Here is a 19,556-nt window from a genome sequence, read left to right as displayed (position 1 = left end):
CGTCAGAGTGGAAGGCCTCTTGGGCCCCTCTTGGTTCTCTTGGGCCTCTGGAGGGATGGCATTTGTGCTAAGGCCTGAAGGAAGGGTAGGAAGCAGCAAGAAGGGCCTTCCAGGAGGAAGGAAGAGAAAATATGAAGTTCCCAAGATAAGGATAAGTGAATTCCAGGGCAGAAGAGAAAGCCAGTGTGTTAGGGCCTGGTGCAAAAAGGGGAGCGGGATAGGGGCACGGTCAGAGGTAAGGCTGAGACTGGACCAGTTTGGGCCTGGGTGCCAGGGTGAGTCTTTGGTCATGGTACATGGAAAAGTTATATGTTTGAAGTTGGGGAGAGGCATTCTGTGTCTAAGAATTATTATTTTATCTGCTATAAGGAGAATGTTTATAGGGGGGCTAAAAGTGGAAGCAGTCCTTATCAGGAAACCCAAACATTTATAACCTTGGAATTTCTCACTCCTGGGATTGGCTTTAGAAAGTGATCCAAAATTGTAAGGGACATCAGTGTTTCGGTCAGCCCAGCATTTAGTCCGCTTGCTCTGGTGATGGATGCCCAATTTCTTATTTTTCTTTTGAGAAATCACATCCTTCCCTCACCCATCTCTAGTCCTTAGGGTGGGCTGACCCTACAGATGGGTACACACCTGGCCTGGCAGACTTGTTCATTAACTCACTTGATAAATATTATCAATATTATAGGGTGGGATAGAGCTGTAAACAAATGGTGTCACCCCTTGTGGTTCCTGTGAAGGTGACAAATTATACTACATGAATATATAACACAACATCAGGGAGCAATAAGTCAGTGAAGTCAGGGAAAGCGAACAGACAGTGAAGGGGTGGTCAGCGGGGACTGAAGGAAGTGAGGGAGCACCAAGCCATGGGGACAGTGGGGGAACTGTGTGGAGGCAGAGGGGACAAGAACAGTGGTCATCAGTGATGGGCAGGCTGGGTGGGCTCAGGAAACAGCAAAGGGTCCAGATGAACAGAGCAGGGGAGGTGGGAGAGGGAGCAGGGCTGTCCTGTTGGCCATCCAGAACATTCCCTTGCCCTGGCTCCAGTGACTGGCTCAGGCCTAGATGCTGGACCTCTGTCATGTGAATGAGCCATCATTGGACTTCCAGAGTGATTGGGAAAGAGCTGCCATCTTTCTGAAAGAGAATATAAAGGAACAGGCCTAAGAGCGAAGCCAGCACAGAAGGAAGTGGCCCAGAAGACAGAAAGGTTCCGAAAACATCATTTAGCTGCTGTGTCCAGCTGTGCCCAAAGCTAATCCACACTTAGCTTTTTTGCTACGTAAACTAATACATTTTCTTTTTTCTCAAGCCAAAGCAAACTGATTTCCTTTGACTTGCAACCTAAAAGTCTTTACCAAATATAGCAATATTGAAAATTTTTTATGTGTAAAGATGTGAATTGCAGAGTATTTATGATAGCAAAATACTGGGAGCAACTTCAATGTCCCAAAATGGTTATAAAGCACACATCCCATAATAGAATAGTATGCATTCATTAAGACTGATGTTAGAGAACTCAGAGTAACATGAGAAAATGATTGTTTTAAAGAAAAAGCAGAAGTTCTGTATGCAGCATGATCTCAATTATGTAAACACATTCTCATAAAGCAAATACAACAAAATGCAAATTCACATAAGTAAATGCAAATGGTGGGATTTTTTAACTATAGTTTTCCTTTTTTCAGTTTTTAATTTTTCTCTAGGGTGCATTTCTTTTTAATAATTAGAAAACAATTCTTTTTAATTTTAAATAAAGATAACATGGAGGAAACATCAGAAACAAATGACCTCTTGTACATGCAAAAGTGCTTTACATCGCAATGTCCAAGAGCACATAGACACCACTCTCCCCCATGCAGAAGGACATGCGCTTTACGCCATACATGCCGTCTAGTTTTTTCACTACTGTGAGCATACCTGACTTCTCTCTAGTAACAAGGCAAAAAGTGCTTCATTTTGGAAGTGCTGAAATTCTGAACCCACTAGTGCACCAGTGGTAAATTATCATGTTATCTGTTATGCCAGATGACCAAGAGCTAAGGACATCCCCCTGCTAAAAGGACATCCCCCCAGTTTATTTCTTGTACACCAAGGGTCAGGCCTCATACAGAAAACATGAGCAAACTGATGACTATGAAAATAGGAACTGTTACTTTTTATAGTCTAATGTTTTCTGCAAAAGCTTTTGAAATAAATTGTTCACTGTTTTGCAGATCACGTTACTAGAAGGACACATTTATAGTTGTGGGCAGATGTGGAATCAGAGGGAAATTTACACTGGACACCACCACCAAGCCCAAATTATTATAATTTAGTCTTGAATCACTTTAATCAACACTTTAAAATATTTTGGTATTCTTAGCCATAATTTATTTTGTTCTCTTACAAGTGCTCTTTAGCAATTTTCTGAATCATCAAATAAGAGTTCAGTAAAATTTACTTTTGGGTCAATTAGTTGGAATGACACTTTTGGAATTATCAATTACTTTATTTCTGATGAATTTTGAACAGGACTCACCAACCTCATTTCTCAGTTCAGCCGTTTCGAGTTACATAAAGACAAAAACATGGCAAGGATTTTACAGCAGGAAAATGATTTGTTTTTGTTTTTCAACATTCCTATAATCCAGAGAGCTGAAGAAATCTTTGATCTAGAAAGCTTGGAAATTCAAAGCCCCCTCAAGGCACTTTTTTTTTTTTTTCAAATTAAGGAAGAATTAAAAACAGTATTTGTAATGGAAAATTTTGGTGCCATTAAGTACATAACAGCTTTTACTTAAGTCTGTAATTCATCTTGTGGATTTAAGATTTTGGCCAAGAGTAAACTTTAGGTGTGACATAAGTTCCTCCAAGGTTTGCTAGTGTTACTGACATTCTAGAGTGGTGGAAAAACAACTGGCATTAATGCAGAATTGCAGTGACTAGTCCCAGGAATCAAGTCAGAAAAAAAGACCATCTGACAAATAGTAAGAGTTAATACAAAATGAATTTTAAAATCCCACTCTAGGCCGGGCGCGGTGGCTCATGCCTGTAATCCCAGCATTTTGGGAGGCCAAGGCGGGCGGATCACAAGGTCAGGAGTTCGAGACCAGCCTGGCCAATATGGTGAAACCACATTGCTACTAAAAATACAAAAATTAGCAGGGCGTGGTGGCAGGCACCTGTAGTCCCAGCTACTCGAGAGGCTGAGGCAGGAGAATTGCTTGAACCCAGGAGGCGGAGGTTGCAGTGAGCCGAGATCCCACCATTGCACTCCAGCCTGGGCAACAGAGCGAGACTCCGTCTCAAAGAAAAAAAAAAAATTCCCACCCTAGTTAGATTAGGATGCAGAGGACCCACAGATTTGGAGGACCCAACTTACCAAAACCCCTTCTATTACCCACTTTTAAAGTTTTACTAGCAGTCAGGTACGTTTCCACCCCCATTAACTTTTCAGAGCATGTGAGGACTTTCTTCCTGGAGCACGGTGGGCCTTCAAAGCGCTGTTAAAACTACAGTCGCCATCTGTCCGAGGTGGTAACATTATGTCCTGTTATAGATATCCTGGATCTATTTCCAGGATCCAGATATCTCTATTTGAAAATGACCCTTTTTCTTCCCTGGTCTTAAAAGACAAGCCTGCTTCCAGTGCCTCTGCTGGACACCAGGAGCTGCACTCTGACAAAATGTCCAGGGTAAAGGAGGAAGAACTGGTCAGCCTAGGGCACAGAAACTCCAGACTTGATTTAACCGTGTCTGCTTGAAGCATAGCCTCTCTTACAAAGACTTCAGAACCCCTGAATTGGCTCCAAGCCTTGTGCGAGGTGCTCCCTGCTTGCCACTGGCCATCCCTGGGTACTCAATGTGGGGCTCTTTTGGGAAGCCATCTCCAGATGCTTCCTCACTCTGAGCTGTACCTGCTTATGGCCCTGGTGTCTCCCATCTCCTCCCTGGACTGGAAGCTCCTCTAGGGCAAGGATTAGATCACATTCCTAATCTACCCCCAGACAGAGTATTTCACACCTAATTAATGTTCAGTAAGTATGTTCAGAATAAATGTGTATTAGTCCCTTTTCATGCTGTGATAAAGACATACCCAAGACTGGGCAATTTACAAAAGAAAGAGGTTTAATGGACTCACAGTTCCATGAAGCTGGGGAGGCCTCACAATCATCGTGGAAGGTGAAAGGCATGTCTCATATGAAGGCAGACAAGGGAAGAGAGCTGGTGCAGGGAAACTCTCCCCTACAAAATCATCAGATCTCCTGAGACTCATTCATCACCATGAGAACAGCATGGGAAAGACCCACCCCTCACAATTCAACCACCTCCCACCAGGTCCCTCCCACAACATGAGGGAACTGTGAGAGCCACAAGTCAAGATGAGATTTGGGTGGGGACACAGCCAAACCCTATCAAAATGGCCAAAAAGAATATGCTCAAATTTAGACTATTTTTCAAAAGACCTATCTTAAAGAATAAAAAAAAAACTTTTTATTTTCTGAATTGAGGTTTGAAGGGCATGACAGTAGACTGGCAAAAATGAGGTGAATGGCAGATGGCAAGAGGAAAGGCCCAGGGGAGGTGCGCATGAGCGGAGCAGGTGAGATTTGACCTAAGAGGTGAGAAGGAACCACCCTCCCTAGAGTCTTAAGTACTGTGAAGCATGGCATCCACTGTGCAAACCATTAAATTTGAATCCCCATTTGTTGGATGATTTATGTGGCCCTCCTGGGGCCCCATGAGGCAATTATACACAATCATACCGTTCACCACTTGTGAATTCGGTAGCAATATGATGTATTGACTGAGGACAAAGTCACTGGTTTGATCTCTGTGCTCTGCTTTGTTCCTGACCAGAGTAAACTGGGGAAAAAGTTGGAAATGGTTCTGCAAAAATTTGTCACCATGGTGGGAAAAACCTAGGCTCATTTCCTTTTGCTGATGGGTCTGTGTTGCATCTAGTTTTACTTTCCAACAGCTGCAGACATCCTGGAAATGGGAAGTAGAAGTGTCTGAACTATAGAGGAGGGAACAAGGCCCAGGAAAGGATTTCTCCAGCCACCTGGAGCTCCCTGAGCTTCCTAAAGACAGGAGTCCCACCCTTCCAACCTCCATCCATGAATAGCACCAACATCCACCCAGTTGTTCAAGCCAGAAACCCATCCTTCACTTCTGTCTCCCTTTCCTTTAACTTCCACATCCAAATCCATCAGCAAGTTCACTGGTAGTGCTGCAATACATCCTGAGTCTCTGTATCTCATCCTCTCCACTGCTGCCATCCTACACCAGGTCACTTCTCATCTACTCGAGTGGCCTCCTAAGTCTCTCTGCTTCAAATCCTGAGCCTGTCCAGTCCACTCTTCACAAGCAACTGCAGTAGTCTTTTAAAAATAACTCAGATAAAGTGTGAGCCATTATATACATTACCCTAAATTGCATAGTTTGCCCACCTCACTAGCCGTAGCCCCTCATTATCCTCCAGGCTCACTGGCTTTCCTTAAGGACCTTAACTGAAGCTCTCTTCTGATTTGGGGCTTTGTAACTTGCTGATGTCCCTGCAACACCCTTCCCTTTCCCTAATGCTTTTCCTGGCTAATTACTCCAATATTCTTTAGGTCTCAACTTCAATGTCACTATCTCAGAGAAGGGCCCTTGCCTGCCCAAATCTAGGTATCTTACCTATGTACAAGTAAACCTTCTTATTTTCTTTCATCAACACTTAACACATACTTTATCATTACAATTGTTCAAGTATTTATCCAGCCAATATCACATTATTCTGTAAGTTTCACAAGGGCAAGGATTCTAGTTTACCAAGGTCGAATTTGGAAAGATACCAAGGTTTTAGAAAAACACCATGTTGCCTGCTGTGAAGAAAAGTTACTATAACTAGGTATAAAAGTTCATGTAAAATATGACAATTTCTAAGTGAATGGTGTATTTTTTATTACATTTAAAATACCTTACTTATTTTGTCCAGTCATCCTGGTATTTGCTTGACTTGCTGAGCACTGGACTGCTGCCTTAAAGGGTGGCTCATGCCTGAAACCCCCACTACAAAGTCACCAGCTTCTTGTAGTAGCCATGCTGGCATTCTGTTTGATTTTGTGCCCACTCCTTCTAGAAGTATTGAGGTGTTTTTTTTCTTTTTTAATTAAAAAGAAATTGAACATTTTAAAATGCACAACATGAAAATAATATGAAGTGCCCTAGGACTGTGGTTTTCAAACTTTATGGTGCATCAGAATCACCCGGAGGGCTGGTCAGATCTCCAGACTGCCTGATTCAGCAAGTCTGGGGTAGGGCCTGAAAATTTGTACAAAGTTCTTGGGTGATGCTGATGCTACGGGTTCAGAGTCCACACTTTGAAAACCACTACCCTGGGGTGTCACAAAGCTATGGTTTGTAAACACTGAATTAGCTTAGGTATTTGTAAAAAGAATAGACATTTAAGAGATCATCCAAATACGTAGTTACAAAATCCATTAACCACTCTTTGTCAGACTGGTGAGCAAACTATACACAGTCACTGTTTTCAGAACAAGAAGGATGTAACAAATCACAATTGGAATCTGGGAAGATGTTACCCAATCTTGATTTCAAGGTCATTTACTCAAAGCACAGTTCTGAAACCCCTGCTATGGAATATGCAGCCAGCACTGAACTGGGGGCCAGAACATAGGCTGCCATCCACCCACCCATTCCACAGTCGTTCTTAACATTGACTCTGGGCCTTGCACTGGAGAAACTGTTCAAAAGTCAGATGCTACCCCTGCTCTGATGGAGTTCACATTCTTTGAAGGAGAAAGGGGGTAACAAGTTCACAAATAAACAGGATAAGTTCAGATAGTGATAGCAGCTCTGAAGGAAGCAACAATAGAATAATGGTATGGAGTGGGGCCTAGGGTGCTACTTTAGATGGGGTGACTGAAGAACTCTTTGAAAAGGTGATATTTAAGCTGATACCTAATGGGTGAGAAGGAGTCAGCCTTTGAAGACGGATGAAAAGGGTTTCAGGCAGAGACTGGCAAGTCCAAAGGTCTTGTGGAGAGACCAAGGTTGGCATGTTCTAGGAACTGAAAGGCCACTGTTGCCAGTGAGCACCTGCAGGAAGAATATAGAAAGAACTTGGAGAGGGCAGCAGAAATTTAAATGTTTTTCTTAGTGGGGATGGAATCTACTGGAGAACTTTGAGCAAGAGAGTGATGTGATCTGATCAATATTTTAAGATCACCCTGGTTTTTGTGTCGAGAATGGACTGCAGTAAAAATGAAATCAAAGAGCCCTGGGAGGAGGCTGCTATTAGCATGGAGCTTGGTTTAATCAAGTGAGATGGGAAAGCACTTTGCAATTTATAACATGGTAGAAATATTAGCAGCTATTGCAATACTAGTTCTGATTTAAGCATTCATGTCTGGTTCAGAATTGCACATAGGCCGCACAACTATAATCCCAGCACTTTGGGAGGCTGAGATGGGAGGATTGCTTGAGCCCAGGAGTTCAAGACTAGCCTGGGCAACATGGCGAAACCCTGCTTCTACAGAAAATACAAAAAAAAAAAAAAATCAGCTGGGCATAGTGGCATGTGCCTGTAGTCTCAGCTACTTGGTATGCTGAGGTGGGATGATTGCTTGTTTCCAGGAGGTGGAGACTGCAGTGAGCCGAGATCATGCCACTGTACTCCAGCCTGGGCAACAGCAGGAGTCCCAAAAAAGCACATAAATACAGTTCTATTGTGAGGCTGATTAGGGAGTGGATTCGCCCAAGCTTTGTAGATGAAAGATTCAAATCCAGATCCTTTATTAACTGGTATCCTTGATCAAGCTATTTCACTTCTCTAAGCTTCCTTTTAATCACTTTAAATTGGAATAAGAATACACACATCTTTCAAGATGTTGTGAAGCTTCAATGAGATGGTCCATTAACACGATTTAGCCCACTGCCTCTTGGCCCCTAAATTAGTATTCATTCATATTAGCTACATTTTTATTAATGTCTCTGATCTTCAATTTCTTCTTCAATAAAATGGGGCACTAAAAACTACTCTGTAAAGAACTTAACGTGATAAAATATCCAAAACCCTAATCCAACAACACATGACATCCAGTAGAAACGCAGTACATAGGAGTACACAGGAGTATCTAAATGACATACAATATTGTAGCTTGGGACACCAATGTCCTAGCTGTCACTGTAACTACTGTTAAGTGTAATGAAGACAGAAAATGGTTCACATTTTATAGGCCAGATTTACAATCACATTCTTAGGAGACAAATTTTTTTTCTAGTAAATTAAGTGTATTCCAATGACTTAACATAGATAATATGCCCTCCTTCCCGTCACAAAAGTAGATGCCCCTTCACCCTCATCAGAATCCAGTCTGTCACTATGTATCTGCACAGACAGAAAACATAAACGTTGCAGACATTTTGGTTTTCAGTTAGTGCCTGCTACTTCTCTGGGTTTCTGCTGCTGAATTCAAAATCTGTATTTATCATCAAGAATAAAAACCAAAACAAAGCCAAAATGAAAATAATTACTTGCAAGGAGTAGAGATACTGGAAGAAGACAGCCTTAATCACTGAACTTTACGTCCAATTCATTAAGATGGAAAAACCCTTCCTAGTAAATGGCCAACAATTCCAGAAAGCAAGGATTACATCTGTATTCTTTAAGTAATTAACATAGTGCCTTAATCCAGTGGGGGGACCCAAATGCATTTCACCGAATAAACAAGTGAATGAATGAATATACAACTTCCCAATTATGTATAGGGCATCTACTGAGACCACTACCCAAACTTGTCCTTCCTGCTTCTTCAGTCTCTTCCTGTGACCTCATATAACAAACACCCCCAAGAGTTGAACAGATGTTCTCTTCGTACTGGATTCTGAAGGAGTTATGAAAGTCAATAAATAATTCAAGAAGATGGCTAAAGGGTAGGTCATAAACCATCTCCCTCAATTGGTGGTCCCTAATACAGGTGTGTATCAGAGTGAACTGGGTGGTGTTTCTAACTACCCAAAGACAGGTCTCTGGCCAGATTTATTGATTCAGAATCCCAAGTGATTCTGATGCAAATCTCTGGTTTAGAACTACTGTTTCAGCATTGTAGAGGTTGCCAGGGATGTGAGACTAGGAACTGGTATGTGTGCCAAAAGCTCTCCTGCACCCATGACAGACAGTGCTATTTGATCACTACACCCTTACTCTCTGAGCCTGCACTCACTCAAAAGCCTTTACTGTTTTTATTGTGGTAAAATATACATGACATAAAATTTATTTTAACCATTTTTAGTGTACAATACTATGGCATTAAGTACATTACATTGTTAAGCAACAATCATCACCAGCCAGCTCCAGAACGTTTTCATCTGCCCCAGCTGAAGCCTATTAAACACTAATTCCCCATTTCCTCTTTTCCCCCATCCTCTGTCAACCAAAGTTCCACTTTCTGTCTCTATAAATTTGACTATGCTAGATACTTCATAGAAATGGAATCATACAGTATTTGCTTTTTTGTGACTGGCTTATGTCTCTGAATGTCAAGGTTCATCTGTGTTGCAGCATGTGTCAGAATTTCCTTTTTATCCATTCATCCATTGCTGGACACTTGGGTTGTTTCCACCTTTTGGCTACTATGAATATATGCTATGAATATGGATATATGTATTAGTCCGTTCTCACGCGTCTATAAAGGACTGCCCAAGACTGGGTAATTTATAAAGGAAAGAAGTTTAATTGACTCACAGTTCCACATGGCTGGGGAGGCCTCAGGAAACTTACAATCATGGCAGAAGGGGAAGCAAACACATCCTTCTTCACAAGATGGCAGGAAGGAGAGGTGCCAAGCAAAAGGGGGAAAAGCCCCTCATAAAACATTAGATCTCATGAGAACTCACTATCATAAGAACAGCAGCATGGGGGTAACTGCCCCCATGAGTCAATTACCTCCCAGCAGCTCCCTCTGACGACCTGTCGTGATTATGGGAACTATGATTAATTCAAGATGAGATTTGGGTGGGGACACAGCCAAACCATATCATTATACAAATAGCTGTTTGAGTCTCTGCTTTCTTCTTTTAGGTATATATCCAGAAGTGGAAGTGCTGAATCACATAGCAATTCAATGCTTAATTTTTGAAGAAGTTATACCATTTCCCACAGAGGCTGCAACCATTTCACACTTCCACCAGCAATGTACAGTTACAAGGGTTCTAATTTCTCCACCTCCTCACCAACACTTGTTATTTTCTGCTTTGATAGTAGCCATCCTCACAGGTGTGCTAGAATTCTTCTTGACGCAGCACTTCAAGCAGCCATTGTCAATCGATCAAAGTTGACAAATGAGATGAAAGCCATTTGTTATTTCAAAAGTGTGATCATATTTCTCTAAACTGATTGAGAGCTCAACTTCAATGGGAACTTATAACTGTAACTGTAGGATTTACCAGGTATTGATGGCCGTGGTGTTATTGGGGTTGTTCACATGGCTGATAGTAATGGGGGCAGTAACAAGGACACCAGGAGAAAGGACACGAGGGCTGCCAATATGCAGAATGAATAGGCAGAGATGAGGCCTGAGAGGCACTGCTTAAGGTAGCATCGAAGATAGTCCAGGCAAAACACCAAGTCCAGGAACCAGGCGGGACAAATGATGTCCCCACATCCTGACTTAAGTGGTAATGGGATTTTTTTTCCTTTTCTTTCCTCTGGTTTCTTCTCTCTGTCCTTTACTTCTCTATTGCCTGTGAATCCATGCTTTTAATGATTAAAGTTTTTGATATTTCCCCAAGTGCAGGGTTCCAAGCATGACTCGGAATACTATTAACACTGTGGTCCCAGTGAATGACACTGCTTGGACTTGTGCAATGCACAGCCTGTACAGCAATATGGGCCAGGCATGCCTAGTGAAATCCAAAAGTAAAATGTCTATCAATATGGTAATGGTTACTCAAATTATAGAAGATCCATACAGCTTTTTTTAAAAAAAGAGAATAGCACTTTATATACTGATACAGAAAGATTGCCAAGATATTGTTAAATAAAAACAAATAGAAAGCAATGGGTATTGCATGCTACCATTTTTGTAAAAGAGGGGAAATTAAATATATGTACACTAAATATACAATATCTGCTTGCATGTAGATGAAATATTACTCAAAGTAGCAAGTACAGACACATTAAGTACTCCCCTCTGTGGGATGGGAATTCGATATTAGGAGATGAGATGGGAGACAAATTTATTTTATCTATAGTTTTATATTTTATATAAAAAATTTATTTTTATCGATAGCTTTATATATTTTTTATTAAATTTTCAACCATGAAATGATGGAAATATGTTCTGGCTGGGCACGATGGCTCACGCCTGTAATCCCAGCACTTTGGGAGGCCAAGGTGGTTGAATCACGAGGTCGGGAGTTCAAGACCAGCCTGGCCAAGATGGTGAAACACCGTCTCCACTAAAAATACAAAAATTAGCCAGGCGTGGTGGCATGCGCTTGTAATCCCAGCTGCTCAGGAGACTGAGGCAGAGAATTGCTTGAACCCGGGAGGTGCAGTGAGTGGAGATTGTGCCACTGCACTCCAGCCTGGGCAACTGCATTCCAGCCTGGGTGACAGAGCAAGACTCCGTCTTCGAAAAAAAAAAAAAAAAGTTTCATCATCTTTCCCATGTGCATTCCTGAGCTGTAAAAGGCTAGCAGCTTCTTCCCAGACTCCCTGCACCTGGGATGGAGAATAAGGTTCTACAAACTGGATGTGCGTTGAAGGGAGCTATGAGTGGTAGGTGGGAGTGGGTGAGTACCATCCTCCTGCCACTTTGGGCTGTGGTTGCTGGCAAGCAAGGCCACGGGTGTTGATAGGCAATTGTGATGCAGGCCCAGTCACCAGCTTCCTGGGTGCTGCTATGAGGCCGCACCTCATAGAGAGATCACCATTGTATTTCCTGGGAGCTCCATATCTCATGGAGATAACAGGTCCTTTTTGATCCTACTTGCTGATCCCTGGATTGCAGCTCTCATGCTGTTTACCTCAAGAGCTTCGCTCACAGCCCCCTAACTCCCTATATTCCTGCTTACAGCACAGGCTATAGCTCCCCAGGCAGGTCAGTGCTAGAAGTTGCTGGGGCTTTCTGGAATTTGTTCTTGGACACCTACCAGGAGTGCACTCCTCTCACCCTTCCAACAGATTCTGTAAGCATTCAGTTTTCAGCATTATAGCCTTTTCTGCTTAAAAGACCTAAACCGGTTTCTAGTTCCTTCAATAACCCTGACAGAATTACACATTAAAAATTTAAATAGATATGATCCTTGTGTAGTACATAAGCGTGACGACTGGGTTTTCCCACTCTTGTGAGGTGTGCCTCCTGCAAATCTTATGATGTCTGCATTTGACTTGTCTGACAGGGAAAATAAAATTTACATAAATATAAAAAGTGAAAGTCATCACTAAGAAAAAACTTAATTCTCAGAAAAGATTTCTTAGGCAGTGTACCACTGTAGATACTTGGTCTTTTCAAAAAAATTCTTATTATCTTGGTAAATCATCAATTATTTAATGAACATCTACTGACTTAATAGATGAGGTAATTTCTTATAATAATTTATCTTATATTAGAAATAAACATCTATGTGAATGTGAGAGGTTTTGTGTGTGCACATATGTGTGTGTGTGTAAACAGACAGATACAAACCATGTTTCCAATGAAATCTTAGGAGAAGACAAACGCAAACATTTCCTTGTTCTTTGTTTTTATTTAACTCCAAATAGCTAATAACATAAAAACATTTTTAAAAAATCTCCAATACCCGACTATTATTTTTGGTTGACAACATTTGATTATTTAGTTCTTGCTTGTTTCCAACATGTAGTAACAGAATCTATCATAATATCTTTAAAAGTTTGCAGCAGGCTTCAAACCTGAATATTTAGATCCTAATCAAAAACCATGATGTAGTTATTAGTTTTGATTTTAAATACTTTGCCCCCACGGAACTTATTAAAACGAATAACCATAAATAGGCTAGCTATTAATTAGATCTCAATGAAATGCCCACATACAGCACATACATATAGGTAGTATATATGCTTTTATTCTTTACTACTCAAAGTATGATGTACAGTGGAGTTATATCATAAACACATTTAACTTACATTAACTCAACACATGAGGTCAGTGAAAAGGAAGCCATAAGGAAAATAACACGAAATCCTGTGGCGATCCCACCTATGATGAATGCACACCCTTGAGTAAACCCAGGTGGGTGCTGTCCATCCGCTGGGTGGGCGCTTCACTCCTTGTCAGTTCACATCTGCCACTAGCGGGGCAAGCATCTTGCAGGGCTGATTCTAGTGTTAAAAGGTATGTGCTTCTTTTTTTTTTTTTTTTTTTTTTTTTTTTTTTTTTTTTTACAAAATGGCTCCTAAACAAACACCAACAACTTCACTTGGTCTTCAAACAAAGAAACAGTCTTTTTTTCCAACACAGGAAGAAAAGCTACTTGTTGTGGATGTACAGGTTTCCAACATGGCACCCTTCTAAAGGGCTTTCAAGGATCATCCTAATAGCCCATTTTACCTACGTACTGATCTTGGAAGCTAACCCCTGAGTATGATGCAACTCCACTCTAATGTAAATTAAAATGCCATGATCTTAAAAATGCCATAATATTGTCAGTATAATTTAATTTCCAGTTTAGTTCCATCTTCACATTTAGCAGTGTGTGTCTGTGGCTGTCTCCTGGTGCCAGCATTTCAGAATGTACTATCACTGGCTGAGAAAATCTCATGGTGAGAAGAGTAGTGTGTCACAAGATCTGAACAAAAAAGCTACCAAAGTTGATCAGTCTCAGTATGATTCAGGATATGATTTCCAATTAGCAAATGGTGCGACTGAAGCAGAGAGTGGCTTTGTTTTGCTACACCCAGTGCTCCCAGGAATCTCCTGTGGCCTCCTTTTCATGGGTTTCTACGCTGGCAGCTACACTCTACTTCTTAAACACTTGGCCTTAGCCTGACCACCGCCCCAGTTCAGTTTCTATTTTTAAGAGCACCATTCTAATGGAAATGTCCCTGCCCTGAATTAAGCTGGGACTGTGCACTTTACCACTAGCTAGAGCTGTTATATATCATAGCGTTTAGGTTAACTTGGTAGGTATTGATTTCCTTGACTGTGACTTCGAAACTTGCTTCTGCTTCTTTTAGCCATGTAGGATTTCTACCTGGGCTGTAGATGAGGGTAAAATATCCCATGGAGGACTCCTTCAATAACCACATTTGGAAAATCTGGAAAAAAAAAAAAAAAAAAAAAAGAAAAACTGCTTTTCTTACGTGAAACAAAATATAATTGCATTCTGTAGAATGGAACAAGGCAATGCTGATGATAAACACAGGAATCTGCATTGCCAGGTGTTTGCCTGGTTGAGGATGTGCCATCAGTCATGCTGCTTCAGCCTAAAGCCACTTGAGCACACCACCAGGCGCAGCAGGAATGTGCGGCCAGATTTGTAGCTTATTGATTTAAGGGATGTTCTAATGGTTAATGCTGCTAGGCCTCAGCTCTTTATCTGAATGTTTTCTCACAAGGAAGATGGATTATACTGGCAATTCAATTTCTAACAAAATCTCAATATACTTGAAGGAATTCCAAGATTTCTACTGGGAATATCTCACTGCAGTTTTTCCATTGTGGTTTACAGTGCATTTAGTCCAAGTTGTCTTGAGTCTACTTGTTCTATTAGACTAGCTTCGAAAGAGAGCAGTAAGATGGGGGTCTGTCTTCCTAACTTAAAAGGGCAAATTTCCAACAGAAGCCATCCTGCCAAACTTGAAAACACAGCTACATTATTATAGGAGAGAGGAAGGGAGGCCAGGGGTGCAGAGTATGTTATACCACATTCCAGTCATTAGAGTAGGTAAAATGTGAATGGATTACATGAATGGGAACCAATCTATCTCATGGTTCAGAAGTTTAATTTTTAAACTTTAATCTGTACATAATGATATCCAGGAACTATCCTAAAGCTGAGCACTTTAAACAAATATCGTTATTATGTAAGAAAATAAAAGTGGTCCAATATTTTAAGGAAAAAAATGTGCATCTAACCTCTATTGTCTACTGTGTAAATAAAATCATTTACTAGGGGATTGGGCCTCATCAGAGGAGGCAGAAAGGCTCTCAGAGGCTAGGGGTAGGCAGAGGGAGCTAGCCAGGTGGAAAGTCTGTGGCCAGAGGGAGCCTGGAGGATTCAGAGACCTAAATAAAGGCCAACGTAGCTAGAGAAGTGGGAATGAGGAGGCTGGCGGGCACAGGGTGCCCCATCACATCTGGGAAGAATGGATAGGAATTCGGGCTTTATCTGAAACTCAATGGGAAGCTATTGAGGGAGTTTAAGCAGAGTGAGACAGAGAGGAATTGTGTTTTGAAAAAGATGATTCTGGCTGCCAACTGGAGAATGGACTGAAGCAAGTTCAAAGCAGACACAAGATCAGTTTGGAGACTACTGTAGTAGTTCCAGAGGGCAATGGTGGCAGCCTAAACGAGGTTGAGGATGGAGAGCCATGGAGGAATTCTAGAGAAATGAAGGACAGGACCAAGTGACAGGTTAGATGTGGCTAGTGGGGGAAGGGGTGAAGTCAAGGACGCCTCTTGGGTTTCTGGCTTGCATAATCAGAGGGTGGTGGGAGAAGACCCAGAATACGAGTAAAACAGAAGATCATCAACTCGGTCTGGAACTTGTGTTTGAGGCACCTGTGAAACTTGCCAAAGGGGAAGTCAAGTAAGTGAATAGAATATGGTGACAAGTTTACCTCAACAAATATTTATTGAGAGGCCTCTGTCTCCTGGACCGGCCACTTAATACCTATGTGACCTTAGGTGAGTTATTGAACATCTCTGTCTCTCTCTTTCCTCAACTGTGAAATGGATTTCATAATAGTATCTACCTTATAGGCTGTTTTAAAAATTGGGGAGACAAGCTAATGAACACACAAAATATGTCTTAGAAAATCTCTAATACATGAGTATCCAGTTATTTCTGGTTGATGACACTTGATTTTTTTAGTGCATGCCTTTCCCCAACATGAAGTAACGGTTTTTCATGAAATATATCTTTGAAAGCTTGTGATAGGCCTTACACATGTATATTTAGAGCCCAATAAAAAACAATAATTTAGCTAAGCTAATTTTAATTCTAAATGTATATCTCCCACATAGAAGGGTATTAAAATCAATTGCCATGAATAGAGCTGTTAATTTTCTAAAAGATACTCAAATAGGACATATTACATGACGGTGGCAGACATGCCTTTATTCTTTGCCACTCACAATATAGAAGTCGATTTGAAGGTCAGTGAAATTACATCGTAAGTATATTAGCTTAAAAGGATTCAACTAAATAAGCAAAAAAGACATAAAGGAAAATAACATTACATACTGTGGGTAACTCTACCGCACTGGTAATATGTCAAGCAGTGACAAGAACAGGGCAAGGAGAAAAATACAGCAGGGCATGGGCTGGAGAGGGCCCAGAGATAGGGAAGTGAGGGAAGAATTTGAGTGATGATGCCATTTGGGTGATGACTTGCAGGAAGGGACAAAGCAGCCTGCTGGGAGGGTGTCCAGGAGAAGGGCATTCCTGGCAGAGGGAACAGCAAGTGCTAAGGTGCTGTATGTACGTCCACCAAGAGCTGAACATATGCTAGATGTTGGGGATTTAGAGGACAAAGCCAAAGAACAAAGATAAGATAGTCTGTGACCATTGCTATGAAGGAAGTGAACAGGGTTCTCTGACAAAAAGTGAATAGGATGGAGGTGTTTTAAAGCAAGGTCCACCAACTAGCGATCAGAAATAACATAATCAGGGTTTTGGTTTGTTTTCTCATCTGTTCCACTCTACTTTAAACTGTGGATTTTGGCTTCATCATATGCATGATTTACTACAATGTCCATTATTGCCAGCATGACTCAGTAAACTGTCCTTGCCTTTGATTCTCATTGAGAGGTGATGAGAAGGAAGGTGATTTAGGGCAGGTTTTGTTGTTATTTTTGTTGGTTTTTGCTTATTTAATGAATATGTAATGTGAATGGGTGGAGGGGCTCGTGGAAAGGAAGAATCAGCACAGGCTCTCTGAAGCTGTGGCATTCAATGTGAGCCCTGGAAGATGAGAGGCAGCTGGCTATGGATGGAGAAAAGAAGGTTCAAGGTGGAGGAAACAGCAACCTGAGGCCCAGAAAGAAGTCCAGGGTGGCCAGGGCACATTGTATGAGGAGGTCCAGTAGGAACATGAGCCTGGGGCAGGCCACAGAGGGCCTTGCAAACAAACCACAGGTTAAGAGTCTGGAGCTCCCAGGAGAGAGCTGAGATGGAGATACAATATTGTGACTCAGGTGTACACACGTGGTAGGCAGGCCACACACAAGGAGATCATCTGAAAGAAAGTGTACTGAGAAGAGGAGAGGGTCTATGACAGCATTCTGGTCAGCTGCTAGAAGTGGAAGGAGGTGGGAAAGCCAAGGGGAGACACTGTTTGAAGGAGGAGAAACAGGTCAACATGTCTAAAGTACATGAGAGGCCAAGGAAGATGAGGACTGAAAAGTATCCATGGGCTTTAGCCACACTGAAATCACTGGGGACTTTGGCAAGAGTTGTTTTGAGTTTCCCAGGAAAATCAAAACAAAGACCAAAAAGCAAATGCTTTTCAATTTGTTAAGAGAATACTCTCCTGATTTCTAATGTTAAAAGCTAAGGGATATTTGATTATTAGTATTTTATAAGAGGATAATGCTTAAATGTCAGATTTTTGAAGACAGACACTCCTCTGACTTTGTAGGGGGCGGGGTCAGCACATCTGTGAAGAAATTTCCACATGCAATATCCTCTGGAATAACCTTAATATCTTGCTAAAAGGCATCATAACAAAAATGTGATGCAAGTAAAGTTTCTCTTTAAATTAAATGCTAAAAATTTGCAAGAATATATCATTAGTATAACACTTCTAAGATAACAAGAATCTGATTCATGAAACTGGATTGGTCAAAATTCCAAGAAAACAGATCTGGTGACTGGTCCTTCCATACCTCCCATCCCATCCATCAAACCTGTGATCCATTTATTCTCAAACAGGAGTACCCTTATTTTGCAAGTCTTCATCCATATTACCATGCTACCAATGATACATAACGTTTTACTCTTTCCAGCTCAAGACATTTACCCCTGATGTTCCTTCCCAGAAAGTTCCTCCTGTTCTTCACTGTCCAAGCCAGGCATAGAGCACATGGTAGGCACTGCTCAATAAGCTGGATGAATTGGATTTAAAGGTCATAAAATATCTTCCCTCTTCTATCAAGTATCCTGGCTATTCTAGTCCACAGTAACCATTTCACTGTCTACACTTCTGCAGGAATTTCAGTCAGATGCATGACATATCTGAGCATAAACAATACATGGAAAAAGTGCTTGTGGAGCCATTTTTCAAAGATAATAAGAACAATTTATAAAACATTATCTATTTAATCTATATTAGGTTGCATTATGACTATCTCTTAAATATGATATTTTAACATGACATCAACTAACATGTATATTTGTTAAACATAAGAAGCAAATGTTATAGAGAGGAAGTTATTCTTCACTGCAAGGATCTTACAGGAAAAAGAATATGAGGTCATATTCCCATACAGCAAAAGCAGCTCACTCTGATCAGGGTGCTACTAGGAAGGGTCCCTCAACCCTTCCTAGGGAGGAGCAGGGCTGCATCCTGGCCACCCTTCTTCAAACTGACAGCTAATTGGGTGATCTGAGTACATGCATACTTGCTATAGAGAGCAGTTCTCTTTCTCCTGCTCATAAGGTTTTATTGTCAGAAACAGGAAGGGTTTCAACGGATCATTTATCTATTACTATTTACTGACTCCCAGAAACAAGATTCACTATATGCAAAGAGCACAGAAGGAATACATAGGCAACAAGAGGTCCACCCATCAACCATCTGAGAGTGGACAAGTCAGGGACCTCCCTGAACCCCAATTTTCCCATTCAGCCAATGATAATATCTGCCTTGCTTAGTTCACAAGGTTGTTAAGGAAATTAAATGAGATAATGTATGAAAATGAGCTCATAAAGAGACGCATAACAGAACACTTTGAGAGGGACTCTGATGAATTTAAATTTCTTTGCAAAGAGAAAAGACTCAGTTGAAAATATTGATTACAATTATACTTAGAAAAATTAATTGTATTTAAAATATGCAACTTCTAAAAATATATAGTTGGCCCTCAAAGATACTGCAATGTATATACACGGTTTCGGGGAAGACGCTTTTTTTTTTTTTTTTTTTTTGAGACGGAGTCTCGCTCTGTCGTCCATGCTGGGGTGCAGTGGCGCAATCTCAGCTCACTGCAAGCTCTGCCTCCTGGGTTCACGCCATTCTCCTGCCTCAGCTTCCTGAGTAGCTGGGACTACAGGCGCTGGCCACCACGCCTGGCTAATTTTTTGTGTTTTTAATAGAGACGGGGTTTCACCGTGTTAGCCAGGATGGTCTCAATCTCCTGACCTCGTGA

At 41.3% G+C, this 19,556-nt stretch overlaps 1 protein-coding gene and 1 non-coding gene across 3 annotated transcripts in view; one reads left to right on the top strand and one right to left on the bottom strand.

The window, feature by feature from the left end:
- The window catches only part of SNX24 (sorting nexin 24), a 188,965-nt gene that overhangs the window by 6,199 nt on the left and 163,210 nt on the right, over positions 1-19,556 (bottom strand). Inside the window, exon 7 of one of the 2 annotated variants that reach the window (XM_030818324.1) lies at positions 12,731-14,281. The exons of the other annotated variant lie outside the window; for it this stretch is intronic. Coding sequence (XP_030674184.1) covers positions 14,214-14,281 — 68 coding nt within the window. The 3' untranslated portion in view covers positions 12,731-14,213. Of the gene's footprint in view, positions 1-12,730; positions 14,282-19,556 lie in introns of those variants that run through there. 2 annotated transcript variants of the gene reach the window in all.
- LOC115832031 lies at positions 12,303-12,401 on the top strand. Its single transcript, XR_004027506.1, has one exon. It is a non-coding gene; the product is annotated as a small nucleolar RNA U13 (small nucleolar RNA).

Source organism: Nomascus leucogenys, chromosome 2 (genome assembly GCF_006542625.1).
Source record: "Nomascus leucogenys isolate Asia chromosome 2, Asia_NLE_v1, whole genome shotgun sequence".
Lineage (NCBI taxonomy): Eukaryota > Metazoa > Chordata > Mammalia > Primates > Hylobatidae > Nomascus > Nomascus leucogenys.
The sequence above is the reverse complement of the archived record's forward strand: the minus strand, read 5'-3'. Positions and strand labels throughout refer to the sequence as shown.